At 41.0% G+C, this 22,216-nt stretch overlaps 2 protein-coding genes across 4 annotated transcripts; both read left to right on the forward strand.

The window, feature by feature from the left end:
• Nucleotides 1-270: 270 nt before the first annotated feature.
• LOC102060012 (toll-like receptor 1) lies at nt 271-8,258 on the forward strand. Of its 3 annotated transcripts, none has more exons than XM_027799813.2 (2): nt 271-612; nt 6,178-8,258. In XM_027799813.2, the coding sequence occupies exon 2, from the start codon at nt 6,238-6,240 to the stop codon at nt 8,191-8,193; it is 1,956 nt and encodes a 651-aa protein (XP_027655614.2). In that variant the 5' UTR covers nt 271-612; nt 6,178-6,237; the 3' UTR covers nt 8,194-8,258. The 3 variants fall into 3 exon arrangements, with proteins under 3 accessions (XP_027655614.2, XP_027655612.2, XP_055556658.1); XM_027799811.2 differs by lacking the exon at nt 271-612 and adding an exon at nt 2,770-2,858; XM_055700683.1 differs by lacking the exon at nt 271-612 and adding an exon at nt 4,391-4,410.
• Nucleotides 8,259-11,538: 3,280 nt separating this feature from the next.
• LOC102054436 (toll-like receptor 1) lies at nt 11,539-20,101 on the forward strand. Its single transcript, XM_005435252.4, has 3 exons — nt 11,539-13,320; nt 13,769-14,058; nt 16,535-20,101. Exon 3 carries the CDS (start codon nt 16,624-16,626, stop codon nt 19,024-19,026), a length of 2,403 nt encoding a protein of 800 aa, XP_005435309.2. The 5' UTR covers nt 11,539-13,320; nt 13,769-14,058; nt 16,535-16,623; the 3' UTR covers nt 19,027-20,101.
• Nucleotides 20,102-22,216: the final 2,115 nt, after the last annotated feature.

Genomic DNA, 22,216 nt, shown 5'->3' on the forward strand with positions numbered 1-22,216 from the left:
AGTGGGTCCAGTCACTGAGGTGGCGCCACATTTTAATACTATTTTTCGTGTTTAAAAAGTTTAAGCCTTCCTCGGAGTGAGCTGCAGCTAAGCACCTACTGCAGTGTGGGGCTGTGGAATTAACGGAGATGGAGCTTTCCAGATGCCGCTTGCAGCGGCGCTGGTCCGTGTTTACAGGAAATGCCGCCAGAAGCACGCGGGGGGTGTGCGGGCACATTTCCAGTAACCAGTGTCAGCGCTGGGCACCCACAGCCACGCCAGAAGCGCTTGGCTGAACAGGGCTGTTGCAGGCCCTTGCCCAACAGCCTCTGGTTGGTGTAATCCTTCACACCCTTTCCTCTTTTTGCCTCTTCATTTCACGGTGAAGCATGCCCTTTTACTGTGATAAAAGGCAGTTCCACGAGTCATCATAGCATCCTTGCTAGCACTAGCCTTCCTTTGCAGAAGAAAGAAATAGCTACTGTCGCCACAGGAAACAAAATCACGCATGTGAGTCACCGAGGAGAGCTGCTATAGGAGGTCACAAAATACAGCCCCAGCTCTCTGAAGCATGCATCAAAAATACAGTCATGTTACACCCTTCTCAGGCAAAAGTCTGAGTTTCCGATTAAGGTAGGCAGTAGCAGAAAAAATGTTCATATCATCATACAATGTTTATTTAGAAGGCATTTCTATGAGAATTTAAGTATCAGGGCATGCTGGCAGTTCTAGCATCTTTTAGATTAATTTATTAAAGTTAAGATGTATTTATTGAAAATGAAATCTAGAGTGGCCCTAAGGATTTTGCTTGTGTTTTTCAGTGGAGCTTGCGGAAGAGTAAGGGCAGTGTCTTAGGAGGAATCATGATGGATGAAGTTCTATAGCTGGAGATTGTTTTTCCCCATGATAGATGGTAATTTTGTCTGTAAAGTGGATCTTACACTGTTTTGCAGATTCTGTAGAAGGCCATGCATATTTTAGAGCTGCAAGACCGTATTCATCACTTTTGTAATACGAAGTTATTGCTTCAGGATGAAATTAACATTGTAAGTGAACAAACATGTATGTATCTCTATTGGGATGGAAGGATGCATTCATTTCCTAAGTTCTGAAATTACTTTCTTGAATTTAGCACTTGCATTTTAAAATTTTCTTTCACTTTTAAGTAATTATTTTCCCTTGTATTGTCAGTATGGTGATACTGCAAATGGTTTTGAAATAAATGAGTGATAGAGATTGAACGCTGCTATGCATCTCAGGTTTCGCTGAAGTTTGTTACTACTCTAAGTTGAGTTGCCATCATCTTCCTAATGGGTTTCAGAAAAGATGTGGGTAAGTATAAAGAAAAGATGGGAGGAAACAACTACATTTGGTTACTTTTAACAAAACACGGAAGTGTGCATAACATTTGAGGAATATGCTAATCTTCTTCCAGTGATTGCCCTGGTAAATCCAAGTGGTAAATATGAGGACTAATGGCATGCAATTAATGTTAATATGCTTATTTTGCTGTTGAACATATGCTCTATCTATTGTTATAACATATAAGCAGAACTGGAGAACTCAAAATCACAACAGTGGCCAGCTCATACTGTCACTTAATTGAAGATAGACTCTTGAATAAGAGTCTTTAATTTACAGCAGTTATTACATGTTAACCAAACATACGTCTGGTTCTGTATTCATTAGAGTAATAGCTAGGTTATGTTCAAGCAGTTAAACTGTTATATTCTAAAACAGGAATGCATGTTTGGTGGAAGCAAGGTCTTACCTTAGGATTTTACCTCATCCTAAGGATGGATAGCAAAATCTTCCTAACTAAGAGCAGGCAGTGGTGAGGTTTGTATATAACAGTATTACCAGTTGTCATTTGGAAATGAGCTGTGAATACTCTTGTCTGTATTTAACAGAAATGGAGAAGGGATCATAGAGTGCCACCATAAGGGTCATCAGCATAACAGCAGAGAATATGAGTTGACCGTATTCTGTTGCTTACTACGTGTCCCGTCTTTCCCTCCCTTTTTTGGATGACCTCTGAGAAATATAATGTATAGAATAAGCTTTAATGTGAAAAAGTAATTTTAAAGATTATTTCCTCTGCTTCCTGAATCATTGACATGTTAAATCGTGAATGCATTATGGTATGCTAACCCAGAAAGGTAGCATGGTAGTGTGCCAGTTCCGTATTTTGATCTCAGCTAAGATGGAATTTCTGACCAACATCATACAGAAATAAAGAGAGATTGGTTTATGTCTTTGCCAGGATAATAATCCAAGTGTTTGAGTCTTCTGTACTGAAGTCGCTGCTCTGTTCCCATATCCACTATTTAACCCAATCACAATACTGCTGGAGCAGGAGAGAGAGATATTATTTTTCCATTCCCATTAAATAGAAATTAAAATAAGACAAAAGTACTTTTGTAAACCAGCCTTGATAAGGATGTGACAACTGAATTGGTATAGCTGAATGCAAAACAAAACATCAGAATAATGTGTATAGACTTAGACCATTATTAAGTTCAGAGAGGATGAATTTGAGTGTAAAACTTGCTCAGAAGAAATACTTATATTAATTTGATGAAGACAGAAAGTTGGTAAAAAGATTAATTTTTCTCCTGCTTAATCTATTGCAAAGCATGAAAAAATATAGTTCAATAAAAATTAAATAATGGAGGAATTACAGTACTGTCATATGTGGAAAATACATCTGGAGGAAAGCAGATGCCATTTCATAAAATGTCAGTAGGTGGCACAAACATTTATATAAAGAATTTGGGCGTTCCTAAGTGTTGTTACACAGTAGGATAGAGTTACAGGAAGTTTTGGTTTTGGTTTCTCTTGAGTACATTTTCTGCTTTTTCAGAGACCAGGGATTTCTGGTGAGAAACTTTTCATTTTGGTGATTTTATCTGGTTGCTGGTTAGCTCAAACTGTTTTATGTTCTGCATCTTATTTGATAACAAACCATGTTTCCCATAGAGGATTATTAGCAAGCGTATGATGTACTGTCAAGTATATTGTTAAGAAATGAGAGTAAAGTTGCTTATGTTCAGTAAATTTATCTGAAGAAGCTGGCCAAATAGCAGTTCCTTTGTATTTGCACTACATCCATAGTTATGGGGGTTGCAGTGATTTAATGGAAATAGTTTTTCTACACTTCAGGAATGAGCCTAACTTGATATGTTTCATTCATTCGAAAGACATACTTTTAATGTTTGGGTTTTGTATTATGCCGATAATTTGCAAAGTGCATGCCTTAATCATGAACCATCGTAGCTCAATGCATTCTGTATGTTTCTTATATGAAAGCTTAGTCAGTTTATACTGAGTTTATATTGGAAAAACTCCTTTAACACCTCAATTTTGATTTCTTCTCTTGCTCTTTAAACAACAGGACAATTTCTCATGATGGTCTTTATTTGCTTACCCTAATGGATTGCTTCTGTGCTTATATCTTGATAATGCTCTTTTTCTCAAGTTTGAAGACTTGAGGATACTTCTGAATTAAAAGGGATATGACTATGAAGGGTGATTTCTCCAGTGCTAGCCCCCAAATCATGGGTCATGTGTTACAACAGTTTTTAATTTTGTGGCTTCATAGCATATTCTAAAGAAAGTTTGAAGGTGCTTGTAAATAATTAGACTGAATGCCAGGATATAAGAATGAGAGAGAAGATTAAGCACATGTGGAAGAATCATATCCTTCTTTCACCTAGCCCCTGGATATTGCTGAAATTTTGTCCTAAGAAGAAATAATTATTTGAAGGTAGATTTTTCTTCCAGATTTCTCTTGAAGCTATATATTTTTTTTGATTACATGAACATCAGTAGTGTTGCCCAAACACTTGGAAGAACAGGATAGAAGATGCTATCTATCTATCTGTCTATCTAGATAAAAGATTATTATCTTTTCTTCTCTGCACATATGTGGTGAAAATGTATTAGATTGATTACTGCTTATGAAAAAGCCTTTGTCTTTAATTAGGGAACGCTTAACTTGGACAGTGTGCTCAGGGAGCTCAAAGACAACTTTAATGAGCGGGTGGTGTTTGTCTTGAGCCCCCCGAACGAGCAAGATAAGAGCAGGAATATCCAGGCAATAAATATTGTGTGCAGCTGAGTCATGACAGTAACTCCACCATGCTCAGGTGTCTGGCCAGTGTCCCTGGCATGTGTGAACCTTACAAATCATGAAATAGCACACGCCTGCACATAGCCTAAATTTAAAAGTTTGCATACACTAGGTGCGTACACTTTATTTATTTTTTTTTTCACTGAATATATTTTTCACTGGGCAAGCTCTGGGACCTGGCCAGAAGCCTCACCTATGGGTGGATGCACTGCGTAGGGATTTTCCCAGTTACCGAGAGACTTCTGGCACCAGCTGCAGCAGGGCTTCCCGGCTGAAGTGTGGGCCTGGGTGATGTTAAGGTGGTATTTGGTGATGTATCCTTTTCTTTGTCTCCGTAACACTTTGCAGTAATGATCAGGTGCTTCACTCCTATTGCTCTTTTATCATATTGTGCATAATAACTAGTACAGTTTCTTTTTATCATATCGCATGCTATTTTTTTATAGTGTAATATAATAAACTGCATTTATTCTTATGTTTGATTTGGAATTTATTTTTGCTTGGTATCCAGTCAATCAGCAAAACAGCATGCCCAAATGCCTTTTGAGGGCTATGATGGTAAAGCTGCATGTAATTTTTACAAATGAAAATCTGGAAAAAAGCTGGAAAAGTTTTGCTGTATTGCCCCACTGTTTCTAGATGATTTCATGCATTCTTTACAAAAGAGGAAGTCAGTGGACTGTTTTATGTTGCACTGTTTATGTTATGTTGAGATTTCATAATACAGCTTGTGTTAGATCAAGGACAATGTACATATTAGATCCAGTAATGTAATTCTAAGCAAGCTTGTGGAATGGTTAATGGTGCAGAGGATGAAGTCCTTGAGGTTGTAGCTTTAGTCCAACAAATGACAGCTATTACTGTCTCTTTGCAGAGTCACTAGAAATATGAACTTACAGTGTAGCTATTTAAGTATCAAGGGAAAGCTGAAAGCCAGTGCAGTCATGAATAAGCACTACGGAAATCTTCAGACAGCTATGATTTGAAAGTAATGGGAAGAAGAGGGGGGAAATGCACCAAGGAAACAAGATTTCAAAAATCTGGAAAACAACTCTAAATCAAGATTTACACATATTAAAATGTTAGCTGAGTTCTTACCGGTTCCTCTTTCAGAGAGGTGTTCTGATGCATTTATGGCAATATCTAAAAGGAGTTTTAAGGCAGTATTCACAATGGCTGACTTAAAGTAAGACTGGCTACCCTAAACTACATTCAGAAAGGAGAAGTGTCCTCCATTAGGGAAAATCAAAGCAAATCCACGGTTATGATTTTTCTCAAAATTGTGTTTAAAGAAGCCCCTCTTTCACAACAGAGACATTTGAGGTCAGTGTCCATAGATCAGGGCTAGATTTTGTGTACAGAGGTTCTACAACTGGTATTTTTTTGTGGCATGCAAATACTTTCAGTGTGCATTTGGTGCCCTCTGTGTACATCTAACAGATCAGACACAGGGACACCCCACTTTCAGAGTGGGGTCTAGATTCAGGAGATGCTTTAGCCCAGACAAGAAGCAAACTTTCCTATAGCATAAATATAGAACATCCTACCCCCTACCTCCATCACCGCAGTTAAAGTAAGCAGTAATGACCAATCTCAGCTACCTAAAGACAGCCAACCTTTGATTCAGTCTCTTGAACTGTGTTTCCCTCCAAGTTTTATAGTCAAAAGTCCTTTAAATAAATGTCTCTGAGTCTAATCCTTCAAGAGAGAATCTGAGGAAAGGATCCATACTGGCCTCAAATACTGTTCTTTTGGATCAAAGTCATTACAGTTGTGGGAAGTCTTCATAACACATTGAATCACAGCAATGATTCTGTAAGTAAGCAGCAAATTTTGGTCACCTATGGAATCAGACATGTTTTGTAAGGAACAGTTTCATTATATGTTAAGTACAGCATATTTGTCAAATAGATATTTCAGTGTTGTTCTCTGAGTAAAGAATGGCTCTCCCAAGTGATAAGAAGTGCCTTCATTGTGTTTTGAGTCAAAGGGAGAGATGAGAAATTGGAACCTTAAAAAAACAATCTCTGTGATACAATCTGTTTTTTGTGTTTGTTTTGCTACAGGATTAGAACAAAGATGGACAAATAAAAGTATTGAGCATATCCAAGGAACCAGAAACCAGTATGACAGAAAATACGAGATCCCTCAGAAACTTTTTTCTTTACAAGTGTTTGTTTGCATTAACTTTTTGGAACCATGTCAGCCTGTCTGTGGAAAATGAACTCTTTACTTCTAACAATTTTCCAGAAGATAGCTATGACAAAAAAATCAAGAGCCTGCTACTCCTGTACACAAACAGGCATCAGTCTGAAGCTAATTTTGACTGGGTTGTGATACAAAATACTACAGAAAGCCTGTCCTTGTCAGAAATCACAAATGGCAATGTAAAAAAATTAATAGCTTTATTATCTAATTTCAGACAAGGATCCAGGTTACAAAATCTGACACTGACAAATGTGTCAGTGGACTGGAGTGCTCTTGCTGATATTTTACAGACTGTATGGCACTCATCCATTGAATACTGCAATATTAATGGTATAACACAATTGTCGGACATTGAAAGCTATGACTTTGACTATTCAGGTACGTCTATGAAAGCATTGACAATGAAGAAAGTTTTAATCACAGATTTATACTTCTCACAAGATAACCTATACAAAATATTTGCAAACATGAATATTGAAGCCTTGACAATAGCTGAATCAGAGATGATACATATGCTATGTCCTTTGTTTGACAGTCCCTTTAGATACTTAAATTTTTTGAAGAATGATTTAACAGATCTTCTTTTTCAAAAATGTGACAAATTAATTCAACTGGAGACATTAATATTGCAGAGCAATAAATTTGAGAGCCTCCTCAAGGTAAGCTTCATGACCAGCCACATGAAGTCACTGAAATATCTGGACATGAGCAGCAACTTGCTGCGTCATGATGGAGCTGATGAGCAATGCCAGTGGGCTGAGTCTCTGTCAGAGTTGGACCTGTCCTCAAATCAGTTGACGGATGCCGTCTTTGAGTGCTTGCCAGTCAACATCAAAAAACTTGACCTGCAAAACAATCAGATCGCCAGTGTTCCCAAGGGGATGGCTGAGCTGAAGTCCTTGAAAGAGCTGAACCTGGCATCCAACAGGCTGGCTGACCTGCCGGGGTGCAGTGGCTTTACATCCCTGGAGTTCCTGAATACAGAGATGAATTCGATCCTCACCCCATCTGCTGACTTCTTCCAGAGCTGCCCAAAGGTCAGGGAGCTACAAGCCGGGCACAACCCATTCAGGTGTTCCTGTGAACTTCAAGACTTTGTCCGTCTGGAGAGGCATTCTGGGGGGAAGCTGTTTGGCTGGCCGGCAGCGTACGTGTGCGAGTACCCAGAAGACTTGCGAGGGACGCAGCTAAAGGACTTCCACCTGACTGAGCTGGCGTGCAACACGATGCTCTTGCTTGTGACAGCTCTGCTGCTAATGCTGCTGCTGGTGGCTGTCGTGGCCTTTCTGTGCATCTACCTGGATGTGCCGTGGTACCTGCGAATGACGTGGCAGTGGACGCAGACGAAGCGGAGAGCTTGGCACAGCCACCCCAAAGAGCAAGCGGCCATTCTGCAGTTCCATGCATTCATTTCCTACAGCGAGCGCGATTCATTGTGGGTGAAGAACGAGCTGATCCCAAACCTGGAGAAGGGGGAGGGCTGCGTACAGCTGTGCCAGCATGAGCGGAACTTTGTCCCCGGCAAGAGCATTGTGGAGAACATCATTAACTGCATTGAGAAGAGCTACAAGTCGATCTTTGTGTTGTCTCCCAACTTTGTGCAGAGCGAGTGGTGTCACTATGAGCTCTACTTTGCCCATCACAAGTTATTCAGTGAGAATTTCAACAGCTTAATACTCATCTTGCTGGAGCCAATCCCTCCGTATATTATCCCTGCCAGGTATCACAAGCTGAAGGCTCTCATGGCAAAGCGAACCTACCTGGAGTGGCCGAAGGAGAGGAGCAAGCGTGCCCTTTTCTGGGCTAATCTGAGGGCAGCTATTAGCTATAACCTGCCAATGGCTGATGCAGAGAGGTGTGGGGAAGCAGACTAAGAATCTTTCTAATGGAGTTTCTTCTGCTTTTTCTTAGTGAAGCAATAAATACTTTTTGATTTCCATTGGTTGTTCAATGTATTTAACTTTTTGTTACAGAACCTTGTTTCTACATAGTTGTCTGTGCTGCCTCCTAACTGCAGGCAAAATTCTTATCACCTTACAGGAAGTCTCTGGAGGTTGATATAGAGATAGCAAATCATGCATGTATTTGGATGTGGATTTTGAAATACAGCTTGAAATACTGCACTGAATTTTTCTCAGCAGAATAAAATCTGGAAAAGTTGGCATAGTCATGTGGAGAATGCTTGAGTTTCTGTAGAGTTTGCAGAGCTGCATTAATCACAAAGCTTAATCAACTCGGCCACAGGACCTCTTTTGCTGAAATTAATTTGTGAGAGAGAAGGTTATGCATCCTGAGAATGTCTAGAAGTCCAGAGCCTGAGATGGTTCCTGGGTAGTGTTTTCTTAGATTCAGTGAAGCTTAAAAGGCTAGGACCCAGATACAGGAGTCTATAAACATCCAGCACTGGTGGACATAAATGGGCATTCCACAAAGGAGGACTGAGTGAGGAAGGAAGGCTGGGGTTTTTTTTCTTTAAAAAGAAAAGAAAAATAAAAAGGAAAGATGAGCTCCTTCACCTTTTGGGGCTTATAGTTTGGCACTGTTGTGAGGGAGGAGTAGTGAATTGACAATCGGAGCTCTAATTCCCATCCTCTGGTAGAGTCCTGCTACCATTTTGATCCTGAGACATACCCTTACCAAGGGGACTGAGAGGGTATCTGCAGTAACAGAACTGCCTTCATCATCATTGGCTATATCTTGAGAAACTTAACTTCCTAGATCATGCTATTTCTTTAGCTTTCTGGGTTTTTTCTTCTCAACCATACATCTTATTTTATGCTTATGATTAAAAGAATCTGTCCTTTTTAGCTGAAACAGTATCTTTTGCAGCACAGCTATGAGTTCTGATCAGAAAGGCAATAACCAGTAAGAGGCTGAAAGAATTTGCCAGGTCTTGTGACAGCAGGTAAGACCCTCTATTCATGGAGTCGTAAAGACAAGCTATGTTTACAATATTTGCTCTCCTTTATAGAAATACAGCAGACCTCTCTACCTGTATTTGTGCTGTTTTGGCTTCAAGAAAACATGGCTGGGCTCCAACAAACATTCACAGCTGCTGAAGTTGATCACAGCAAACTTTGTCTTTGCTGGCAGGAGGGGAGGTGTTTGCCATCTGGAATACCAGACTGATGACCAGCAAGCAGGAGGTGTATTTCATCATGAAGACAAGAGAAGGGATGTTAAGATGAAATCCTCATTTAGTAGAAAATGTTTGCATTTTACCTCATTCTTGTCTTCCATTGTTATTAACAATTTTTTTTTTAATTCTTGGTGGTTTTTGCCTGAGGTCTAAGCAAACTGAGGTTTCCTGACTTGAAGTCTTGAACTGTGAGCAACTGTTTATGATTTATAGGGGAAAGGTCAATTTAACACTTTTAGCTCTTTCATCCCACTTAGTCTCAAAATGAGTATAACACACCTCCTACAAAATTGCAGACATTTCATTCAGGACTGCAGAAACAAATGTTTTCTGTACTTCCTCGTTCCCGTCCAACTAATGCTTCAGTGTATGACTCATTCAACCCTTAGAAAATGGAAGATGGAACCAACTTCGCTTGGTTTGCCTGTCGCTTTCACACAACTAGGGACAGCTGGTTTGTGACATGGTGGCTTGCTTGAAAATTTTCTTGAAGAGCCTCAGAGTTTTGTCAGTAGCCCTTGAAACTTCTGTAATACAGCTAAGTTCCCCCTGCTGTGTGTGAAGCTTTAAGAACCCATATGGCTTCTTCTGTTGGCTGGAGGACAGAGAAACCTTCCGAAAGTCAGACTGCACCAGGAATCCTTCCTGTTACTCATGTGGGAGCACATACCTGTTTCCAGAAATTAATTCTTTCAGGAGTAGAAGGTTTTAGCAGGGGTTTGCTGGCCACTTCGGAAAGAACTTGGGAACTACCTGACCTCTGGCAATGTATCTGATATGATCATAAGCAGAAATATATAATTACAGGTTTCTGATATATGTCCAAAATCCTTGAGTGAATAATGTTGGGAAGAGAGGCTTGTAATGAGCATGGGGAGCAATTAAAACTTGTATTTTGGAATGAGAAGCACACACACTATTAGATTTTTGCCCAGGATATGTGCCAAATAATTGACAGAACAGCTACACATGCAATGAATTACCACATCTAGTTTCTCTGATTCCACAGGGAAAGAATGAGTTTCTCAAGTGATACATAGCAGAATATTTCAGTTGTTTTAGCCTCTGCCATACTGTGAACAGTTTCTATAAAACCAGTTTTAATTCACAAAGAAATTTTTCCCATACGTGGGGCCACATATAGTCTCACAGCCAATGTCAACCACTTTATCTGCACATTTTGGAAAGTAGCTACCCTTTCCTGTGCACCCTGGTGGTAAGAGTCTGCAGCTGGTTCTGCACTGAAATCTGTAACTGCTAATTCACGCCAGTTGTGAGGAAATGGGACTGTGTAAATGTATTCTGATGTCAGATATCAGAGCAGGTATCAGGGCAGATTCCTGGCATTTGACTAGTTATCTTGGTGACTAGCAGGAATGCTATTTTTGCGTACATAATAATATCAACATAGAAAACTGATAACATAGGGCTAAACACACGCCAAAACCTAGAAAATGTGCAGAATGAAGAGAAAATGTACTTGGGTTTATGCATATTTAAGTGGTGTGTAGTATAAAAGAAACTGAACTGCAACAGATTGGGAGTCCTGATGCAACACGGGTTGCCCTGCTGAGAGCTTGGCTCTATTTTAGCTTTGAAAATGTTACAAAGCATCATCGCTGAAGTTCCACTGCAGAGGGTTAGAGCAGGGAAAGGCACATGAGGGAAAAGAATAGGACTCTGTGGGAGGTGAGGCATTCTGCTGAGAGGAAGGTTCAAAACCTCTGTGAAACGCATGTTTTCACTTAGGGCTTCAGTTTAGCTGGTTTTTCTTTCAGAAACATTTATGGAGATTGACTAGAATGCTCATTTGTAGATACTGCTTGGTCAAGAGGAAGCAGTACTGATAAACCAATAAACGAGAAAGTTCTGTGTTCTGCAAGGTGGCTTTGTGTTACCAGTTTGATTTCCACAGCTTTGATCCTTGTGTCTGTTTATGCGTAAAGTAAGTTCCCTTCTGCAGTTCCAGTTGGAGAGGTTCTTTACACCTTTGGGCACAGTGTTGGTCCTGAATAGATTCTGATACCCTGCCAAGTTGTAGCTGCAGTTCTTCTCTGGGTAAGTAATCACAACATACAGACAGAAATGTGAAATGTGCCTTGGGGAAAGGCTGTTTGTGAAGACAGGTGCTCATTGATAGAATCAGCTGCAAAAAACCCCAGCAGTATCAGCTTCAGAAATGGAACAAGGGATCTGCGTGAGTGTATGTATGCTGACTATGGAAAGGATGGTATTTAGCTGGTACATTTCAGGATGCATGAGCAGAAATACACTGCTTTTTAGGTTTTGCCTATCACGCAAAATGACTTAGTGAACTGAAACGAGCCCCAAACAAAGCTTTTCTGAATTGGTTAGTAAAAATAACATAATGCAATGTTCCTGATGATTTAACAGAGGTATTCAGAAGTATCAATTTTATTTTAACCAGTTGCAAATTTTTCTTTATGGCAAACTGTTTATTTGAATGTATTTTAAAGTCTCATAAAGAAGAGTGGTAAGTAAAGGCGTAGATACTTCTGCTTTTTATGGCTGTGTTGCACTGGAGTCAGCTCTGATGAAAGCTGGTGGTGTATTTGATTTTGTCCATGCAGCGATGTTTTTTCACAGATTATATTGGAAGTAAAACTGCCACTGGCTTGCATAAATGTGGTATTATTGTTCTGTCAACAAGTGCCTTAGCCTATTCATTTTGAAATGAAATGAAAAAAGAAAAAGGAAAATTTTCTTTCAGCAAAGCAAAGGGCTAAGTTCTTCCTTACAAAAGTTAAAAGATAACTGCAAAAAGAAAAGTTTCAAAGGAATCTAATGCAAGCTTGAAGTGTAACTGGCACTGGTATCTAGAATAAACTTTCATACTTCTCAGCTTCTTTAGCTGAAACCCTTCTTGTCTTCAACTCTTCTCCAAGGCACGGTTTTATGGGGTGGAGTAAGCTCTAGACTGAGTCCAGAATGGACCCAGGTGCCTCCTCTTCCCCTAGATTGCTCATGCCTGAAGGATTCATTACATAACTTCATGAATTTAATCTTAAAATTAATTCCAATTAAATAAATCTTCATTCATTTATTCATCTCTGCTTCTTTCTTCTCCGCTAATTAATCTTACTGAAGCATGTTGTATTAGTTTGGAGGCTTATGGGAGTGAGGTGTTGGTTTTGGTTATTTACATCTGCCCTTGCCATGCACTCGCTCTTTGCTCTGTTGATTTGGTCCCTAAGCTCATGCTCCTGTTCAAAACGCTAATTGAATGGCTGCTTTATTGGATTCCTCCATCCCCAGATTGCCATCCATCAATGTGCTACATTAATTAGTCTGCTTGGTGAGAAAAATACATGAGTGGGGCAGAGCTCTGCAAGAGGTTTTGATATGAAGAGAAGTTGGCAGTGAGAGTTCTGCTTCCTCTTTTCTGAGCAGAAGAGAAAATGCAGTTGACAAATTTCTAGAACATCTGTGTAACCATCAGAAGCAGAAGTGAAATTAGAAATGCAGAATTATTTAAGCAGTCTTGCCTTGGTGAATATTCTGTACTGCAGATAGGTTTATTTCCTCCTAAACCATACCGTTATGTAAATATCACAGAAGTAAATACATTTTGAGTCCAGACTGTTAAAAAGTTCCTTTCATTGTGCTCTTAATACCTGTGATGTAGGAAAATGTCAATAATTCTTAGAATTTTATAGCCTATATAATAAAACCTGGTTCTTTCTAATTCCTGAGGTAGTAATTATTAAGGCGTTAGCATCTCGTGTGAGATTTCCCTAGCTTGAACATTTCATATGTTTGAAATTCTTTTGAGGATGTTAACCAAGTATGCAGAGGACTTTTGCTGGCTCTTCACTCAAGAGATGAATTCCACACACAAAAGGTGGGTTATATTTGCTTCATTGTTTACATTTTTTTTCTTTTTGTTATACATGTTTTGGACTCCATCAAATCTCGGGTGCTGGTGTTTCATCACTGTTGTAAGATATTCTTGCATTTTGAAATTTCAGTGGAAATGCTCATCTGTATGTTGACTTTCAGCAAAGGAGAAAGGGAAAAAAACATTTGGTATGGCAATTTTCATTCTTAGCCAACTCTTAATTTAATACCGTCATAAAATAGTGTCGGAGGGATACCGTTGTTCCTTAATATTGCTTTGCTAGAGAGATCTGCTTTATTCTTTGACTGTGGCACTCTTCAGTGCTATACAGTGTGGATCATACCTTGTGTGATGCACCTGCAGTGTATAGCATAGCATGCAGAGTAAATTAAAACTCATCTGGCAATGGAGCATGGACTGAAAATATCTTTCTGGTTTTGTTTTCCTTCAGAATATTTCTTGTTTTGTTCCTGATGTCCCTTTTGCCCAGGGGGAAGTTCCTCCAGATAGTTCCAGATAAAAGTTTATTTGATTCAAGAGCTTCTCTACCGTCCTGGACTCTGAAGAACAGGGTCAACTGCTTTTTGAAGGAAGCTGGGTCAGATTTCTTTGTCTTGGTTCTTCTTGTGGGTGATACTGTACTTTGACCAACTATCCCAGCTTCATTTCTATTCTGTGCTCAGACACCCTAGCACAACTTTCTGAAGACAGGATCTGACCTCTCAACTGGATTCTATTGAGGTAGAAATTTATACTTTACTAATTTATTCTTTTATTGCTTTTGGTGATATGACACATTTTTTGCTTTTGAATTGAAAGAAAACTTGATTAAGCTTGTTAGGAGACTTGGAGGGGCAGGGATGAGTTTTGAAATCAGTCCATCAAATTATTAGGACTAAGACAACTTACAACTTATAACTGAAAAAAAATAGGGGGTTGGGGTTTATTTAACAAAAGATTACACAATTTTAAAACTTCGGGTGTTTTACAGGAAAAAAAACTGGGGATGTCTGTCTTCTGAAATGGTTTATGAGTTGCTCATCTTCTGGTTGTCTGTGTGTTGTATTTAATGCTTGACCAGAGAGTAGTGCCCAGGTCATCTTTTTTTATGATAGAACTGATGCCTCTCCAAATCTATGTAAGCTATTGATAGACATGTCCAGATATTAATTCTGCTGGACCATTTTCCATATCCACAAATTCTTTCCCTTCCTGGATTTCTTGATCCTCAGACCTAGACTTACTGTCCCTCATCATTTCTAGAGAGGTTCTTTGTCAAGTTGGAACTGTGGGATAATTTGGAAAATGTTAGGAGTTTCCTAGGACACCTAGGAAATCCCAGAGTCTTTGGAAGTGTCAAGTGGGGGTTTTTTTTCAGATTTTTGGTACCACTGCTTCATATGTAGTGTCTGATTATGCTGTGGTTTTCCTGTTAACATGCTTTCAGCCAGGTCGGCAATACAATATCCATGAGTGTGGTGGGTTGACTTTGGCTGGACACCAAATGCCCACCAAGTCACTCATCAATCCCCTCCTCATCGGGACAGGGGAGAAAAAGCATAACAAAAGGCTCATGGGTTGAGATAAGGACATGGAGAGATAAAGACAAATTACTGTCATGGACAAAACAGACTCGACTTGGGGGAATTGGTTTAATTTATTACCAGTCAAATCAGAGTAAGATAATGAGAAATGAAACCAAATCTTAAAAACATTTTCCCTTCACACCTCCCTTCTTCCTGGGCTCAACTTCACTCCCAATTTTCTCTCCCTCTTCCCTGCCAGCAGCGCAGGGGGATGGAGAATGAGGATTACAGTCAGTTCATCACAAGTTGTTTCTGCTGCTCCTTCGTCCGCGGGAGGAGGGCTCCTCACACTCTTCCCCTGCTCCAGCATGGGGTCCCTTCCACAGTTCTCCATGAACTTCTCTGATGTGAGTCCCTCCCACAGGCTGCAGTTCTTCACACACTGCTCCAATGTGGATCCTTTCTATTGGGTGCGGTCCTTCAGGAATGCACTGCTCCTGTGTGAATCCCCTGTGGGGTCACAAGTCCTGCCAGCAATGCTGCTCCGGCCTGGGCTTCTCTCTCCATGGGGCCACAGGTCCTGCCAGGAGCCTGCTCCAGCGCGGGCTTCCCACCGTGTCGCAGCCTGCTTCAGGTACCCACCTGCTCTGGGGTGGGTCCCTCCCCGGGCTGCAGGTGGGTATCTGCTCCACCGTTAGCCTCCATGGGCTGAGGGGCACAGCCTGCCCCGCCGTGGGCTTCACCATGGGCTGACGGGGAATCTCTGCTCCAGTGCCTGGAGCATCTTCTCCTCTTTCACTGACCTTGGTGTCTGCAGAGCTGTTGCTCTCACACATTTTCACCCCTCTCTGGTTGCAGTTGCACAGGGTGGTTTTTTTCACCTTCTTAAATATGCTGTCCCAGAGGTGCTACCACTGTCACCAATGGGCTCAGCCTTGGCCAGCAGCGGGTCCATCTCGGAGCACTGGCACTGGCTCCATCGAACACAGGGGAAGCTTCTGGCAGCTTCTCACAGAAGCCACCCCTGTAGCCCTCCTGCTACCAAAGCCTTCCCACATAAACCCAGTACAATAGGACAGTATAATTCCTCCTCAAGATTCTTGGCTTACTGAAAACATGGACCTCTCTGTCTGTGCTCTAGCAAAGACAAAGCTGATCAGCTTCTCTGATTGGCTGACCCTAAGGGGGTGCGTGGCCATGTCATGGGCCTTTGGGGTGTGAAGAGGAATATCCTTTGGGTCTTCTTAATGAAGAGGTTGCTTTTGCACCAGTTCCTGTGAGGGTCCATGGGACTTTTTGAGTGCTGTCCCCAAATGTATGTGGACGTGAGGAAAGAGCAGATGGGAAGCTTGTTGTGTTCTCCTTTACTCCAAAATGCATTGATGTCTGTTTGTACCGGTTTTGTATTTTTCAAGATTGTTGAGAAATTTGAATTTCTTAACATCTCTGTGTTTTAACATACTGCTGATTTTGTTCCTCCCATTATAAAGTAATTAATTTCCACTTAACTGAGATAATCAATAATTGGAATTAAAGAATGGAAGTGAGGATGATTGATAAGAACTTAGAACAAGAGTATGTAAAAATAAAATTTTTATTACATAAATTTTGTATTGAATTTTATTTTAGCAATAAATCCAAATTCAACAGTTCAACAATTCCAGCAAATTCCATGTGTTTTCTTTTCATAGGACTGAACTCATCACTGAGACATATTGAATAGAAAACAAAGATATGCTGCTGTGTTTCTGTAAAAGAACAAGATAAACCTGAAAGCATAATGAGACCACTTACAAATATTTATGTCTTCACTTGTGTCTTCACATTCACACTATGGAATAATATCCAGCCAACTGTGGAAGATGAATTTATTGCAAATTATTCAAGCAGTTTGCTAACTAATGTTCCAAAAAACATTCCAGTCCATACTCATGTATTAGATTTATCACATAATATGATCTCTGGACTTAGTATCTCAGAATTTATTTATCTTTCTGACCTTCAAGTATTAAATCTTTCTCATAATCTAATTACAGAGCTTGACTTCAGTGTCTTCATTTTTAATGAAGATTTAGAATACTTAGATTTATCTCATAATAACATTTTGAAAGTTTACTGTCAAACTCTTGCATATCTTAGACATTTAGATCTTTCTTTCAATAAGTTTACTGCCCTGCCCATCTGCCAGGAATTAGGGAACATGTTTCGTTTAGAGTACCTAGGATTAAGTGCCACAATGATACAAAGGTCAGACTTCAGGTATATCATACATTTACAGCTGCATACTGTCTTCCTTACCTTAGAATACTTTTCTCTGTACGAACCTCAGAGTCTGATGGCCTTGAATACAAGGAACCTCCACATTGTTTTTGCAGCAAACCAAAACTTCAGTTTTCCCCTCTTGTACGACGGAATGAGCACTTCAGAAAACTTACAGATAGTTAACTTAAGATACACCTTGAGCTACAAAGATTTTCCCCCTCCTTCTTTAATGCTTCTGAAGAAAATCAAGACAACAGCTCTCACGCTTGACACTGTGGACTTACAGTGGGCTATCATTTTGCAAATTTTCCTGCTTATTTGGCATTCACACGTGGAGCATTTGACTGTAAGAAATCTGACTTTTCGAGGACCACTGGTGGACCTGACTGAATATGAATTTCTAGCCTTATTAAGCTCTGTGGAACAATTAATCTCTTTGGGTGGCTCCATGAAAGTGCTAACTTTGGAGCATGTTCGTAATAAGCTTTATTATTTCAACCAGGAGATTTTATACAGACAGTTTTCGGAGATGAATATTGCCAGTTTGACAATATATGATGCATATATGCCACACATGCTTTGCCCCAATAGAACAAGCTCATTTCAGTATTTAAATTTTTCTCACAACGCCCTGACAGATGAATTGTTCCAGAATTGTGGCACACTGACAGTTCTGAAATCACTTATTTTGCAGAGGAATAAATTTGAGAGCCTCCTCAAGGTAAGCTTCATGACCAGCCACATGAAGTCACTGAAATATCTGGACATGAGCAGCAACTTGCTGCGTCATGATGGAGCTGATGAGCAATGCCAGTGGGCTGAGTCTCTGTCAGAGTTGGACCTGTCCTCAAATCAGTTGACAGATGCCGTCTTTGAGTGCTTGCCAGTCAACACCAAAAAACTTGACCTGCAAAACAATCAGATCGCCAGTGTTCCCAAGGGGATGGCTGAGCTGAAGTCCTTGAAAGAGCTGAACCTGGCATCCAACAGGCTGGCTGACCTGCCGGGGTGCAGTGGCTTTACATCCCTGGAGTTCCTGAATACAGAGATGAATTCGATCCTCACCCCATCTGCTGACTTCTTCCAGAGCTGCCCAAAGGTCAGGGAGCTACAAGCCGGGCACAACCCATTCAGGTGTTCCTGTGAACTTCAAGACTTTGTCCGTCTGGAGAGGCATTCTGGGGGGAAGCTGTTTGGCTGGCCGGCAGCGTACGTGTGCGAGTACCCAGAAGACTTGCGAGGGACGCAGCTAAAGGACTTCCACCTGACTGAGCTGGCGTGCAACACGATGCTCTTGCTTGTGACAGCTCTGCTGCTAATGCTGCTGCTGGTGGCTGTCGTGGCCTTTCTGTGCATCTACCTGGATGTGCCGTGGTACCTGCGAATGACGTGGCAGTGGACGCAGACGAAGCGGAGAGCTTGGCACAGCCACCCCAAAGAGCAAGAGGCCATTCTGCAGTTCCATGCATTCATTTCCTACAGCGAGCGCGATTCATTGTGGGTGAAGAACGAGCTGATCCCAAACCTGGAGAAGGGGGAGGGCTGCGTACAGCTGTGCCAGCATGAGCGGAACTTTGTCCCCGGCAAGAGCATTGTGGAGAACATCATTAACTGCATTGAGAAGAGCTACAAGTCGATCTTTGTGTTGTCTCCCAACTTTGTGCAGAGCGAGTGGTGTCACTATGAGCTCTACTTTGCCCATCACAAGTTATTCAGTGAGAATTCCAACAGCTTAATACTCATCTTGCTGGAGCCAATCCCTCCGTATATTATCCCTGCCAGGTATCACAAGCTGAAGGCTCTCATGGCAAAGCGAACCTACCTGGAGTGGCCGAAGGAGAGGAGCAAGCGTGCCCTTTTCTGGGCTAATCTGAGGGCAGCTATTAGCTATAACCTGCCAATGGCTGATGCAAATGAGTAGCAGAGTGATGTTACTTCTACTAGTAGTGTGAGTCAGTATGTGAATAACTGTGACCTGACTGTCTTGCATTAAACTGTTAATCAATTTTTTATAGTTTTTTACATTATTCCTATTTTGTAGCAAAATGTAACTGTGACACATACAGAAACTTCTATTGCTTATTCTAGTTGTGAAGGTAGTCAGAAGTCTTCTGTAGTTGCCCATCATCAACGAAGAGAAAGAGAGAGGAATTTTCATAGTGATTACATTTATTTTTGTATACTTGGGCTGCATTTATTTCAAACTTTTCCCATTGAAAGCCATCTTTGAAAGTAATATAAATAGTGGTTGTTCAATGTCATCAGGACTGTCAAGGTATGCATTTAATTTTTGTTCTGACATGGAAGTTGTGGGGTTAAGGTGGTAGATATCTGCTTCACTGGCTTTAATCAATTAATATAAAGAAGAAAACTCTTGCTCAAATACCTCCCTGGACATTGGTATAGCATATGTCAAGCATACAGTATACTTGCACTGTTCAGCCTGTTTTCCTTTCCTGGAAGTCTTTCCCTTCATCACGGACAGAGACTTTCCTGGGTAAGAGCTGAAAGTTGGAGCCATTAATCCCTGTTTAATATTCTTCTTCCTTTATTGTACTACACATTCCCACTTGCCTAGATTTACCTACCAAGTCATGATTGCATAGAATTCACTATTTGTTGTCTTCAAAATAATAGTTACTATCTGCATTTATGAAATTTCTATAGCATTATAATATTGCTGCTTTCTGCTATGATTATATCAAGCTATACTGGGTTACTTGTTTTTCCTGTTTTTTAAAAGATAGAAGCTTGATGTTTGGAAGTGAAACCCTTTTCATCTCCAGACTCTCATTGGTCTCTATTACCTTGCGCTTTTAAATAGCAGGTGCTGAGGGTCATCATGCAGGTGAGAAAGGAGCAATTTTCATTGGGAAATAACTTCTCTTCTAAAATCAAACCAATTAATGGTATTTGTTGATAGGAGACATCTAATAATTTGCTGTATTGGGGTTTAATTTGACAATCTAATAAACCTGTCATTTTTTTATCTGTTATATTTCCTGGTGTCATTTCACTGGAGGTGTGGTGTTGTGTAATTATACTTATGGCTTAATGGAAATGCAAAGCCCTCTGATCACAGCCATGAGCGGCATGAGAGGGGAGCAAGCCAGTGAGAGGATGTGATCCTTAACACTCACTGGCGTGGCTGACTGAGCACCTGCCAGGTGTGTGTGGTGGTAGCTAGATGAAGCAGTGGACAGGAAGCTATGGGAGAGCTTTCTGGTGTCTAGAGGTGCTGAGACACCACTCTGCACCCACCTACCAGCTCAGGTTAACTGGGCATTGCAGTAGGATACAAGGTGCCTGACTGTTAATGTAGAGCTTTGGAAAGAACGGCTAAAAATCTCTATTAAGTCTTAATTTCAGGGGAAGGGAAGTTGGCTACTGACTTCTGTGATAACACATAACAGATCTCCCCCTTCCCAAAGCCTGGGCCAAGATTTCTTTGTGTACCTTAAAAAGGGATGCTAGACCCTCAGTACTTCAGTGGGAGCTGGTGGATGCAGCGTGCTTGAAAAGCAGATTATTTATGAGGGGAGAAGGTCAGAGACACATTGGAGCTTAGCACAGTGCAGGAGTTCGAGTCAGAAATTCTTTACCCTGAGAGTCACTTGTGCTTCATAGCCAGGTTGGATGGAACTTTGAACAACCTGGTCTAGTGGGAGTTGTCCCTCCCCACAGCAGGGTGTCAGAACTGGATGGTCTTTAAGGTCCGTTCCAGCCCAAACCATTCTATGATTCTGTGATTCATGGCAACCCAACACAGCAGCCAGGGGCACTGGGCACTATGGGGCACTGCTGAAAGTGCATTGCAAACCTCGTGTGCCAGCCAGCCAGTGACAGCAGGCTGCAAGGTGCTTTCCATGGAAGTAATGATGTTAAACCTGGGGCTGCAGCCTGAATGCACCGTTGGAGCTGCAACATTTCCTTCTTAACAGGTTTTTCCTAGCTGTACAGCATCCCTCTGGGTGCAGGTTCTTTACTTCCTCCGTAACACTGCTGTCTGATCTTAGGCAAGTACCTGGCTAAGCTTCAGCGGCTTCTTTCTTTCAGCTACAGCCAGAATTACATATGTCTGTAAATTAAGGCTTGCGTGCTACACAGCTCTCAGGTACGTGAGGCAGTGTGCAGTTGCCAAGGCCAGTGCACATTAAGCTGGTTGGACGTTTTGTAGCATTTATGTTTCTGGGGGTCCTCTGCACTTTGCAGTGAGGAATGCTACCAGAAAACCCGTGCCCCTCCTTCTGAAAGACTTCTCCCCATCCCAAGTGTTACAGTCTAAGAATATGACTAGCGTTCACGCTTGGTGGTAATGTTTTAATAGGCTACTGGACAAGAAAAGAGGAAGGAAAATTTCTCAGATCAGGCTTTTCGGTCTCTGTCAATGTCATGCATTAGCAAACTGGGTTTTATGGCCTAAATAGTACACAGGGTCTGGGCCATGGAAGAGTCCCTCACCCTTAAGACTGTTCTGAAACTTAAGCTGTAGGTAGGTGTGGAAGGACTAGTCTGCCATGTGCATTGTTTTAGGATATTAACCCTGTAACACCCCTTTATGTTCTGTCCTTTCCTCTTCAGAAAACTTTCCTACACATGCCAAGTATTTCATTTATTTGTATGTATGTACTATACTGTACACTACAGTTGCTTAAAATACATATCTGAGTTCCTTTGATAAGACAGTTTGGTTGGTTTGTGATTGTTTTTTTTTTAAGGTAGCATTTGACAGTGTTTCTCATCCCTTCTCTCTTGGATCTTCCTTTTTTTTTCTTCCCTAAAACTCTGTTTCTGTTCAGAGGGTGTTGATTATTTTTTGTTTTGGGCAAACGTAGAAAATGCTTTTCTTCACTGTTTTTTATGAGGCAATACGCTGTTGAAGATTTATTAATTTTTTTTAAAGTGTGTTCACAGAGCTGCTTCTGGGAAAGAAGTCCGCAAGACCGACAGGACATGAGTATCTGGTTGAGCTCTTGAAATACTGTCATACTGTCGTCCCCGTTTATAAAATGGCGTCAGGTGCTCCTCACTGAGCACACAGGCCTCGAAGCACACACAACAGCAGCACTGCGCCAACTTTGTGCGGCCAGGCCAGAGCTTTAATTGTAGAG

This window comes from Falco cherrug, chromosome 1 (assembly GCF_023634085.1).
Source record: "Falco cherrug isolate bFalChe1 chromosome 1, bFalChe1.pri, whole genome shotgun sequence".
Lineage (NCBI taxonomy): Eukaryota > Metazoa > Chordata > Aves > Falconiformes > Falconidae > Falco > Falco cherrug.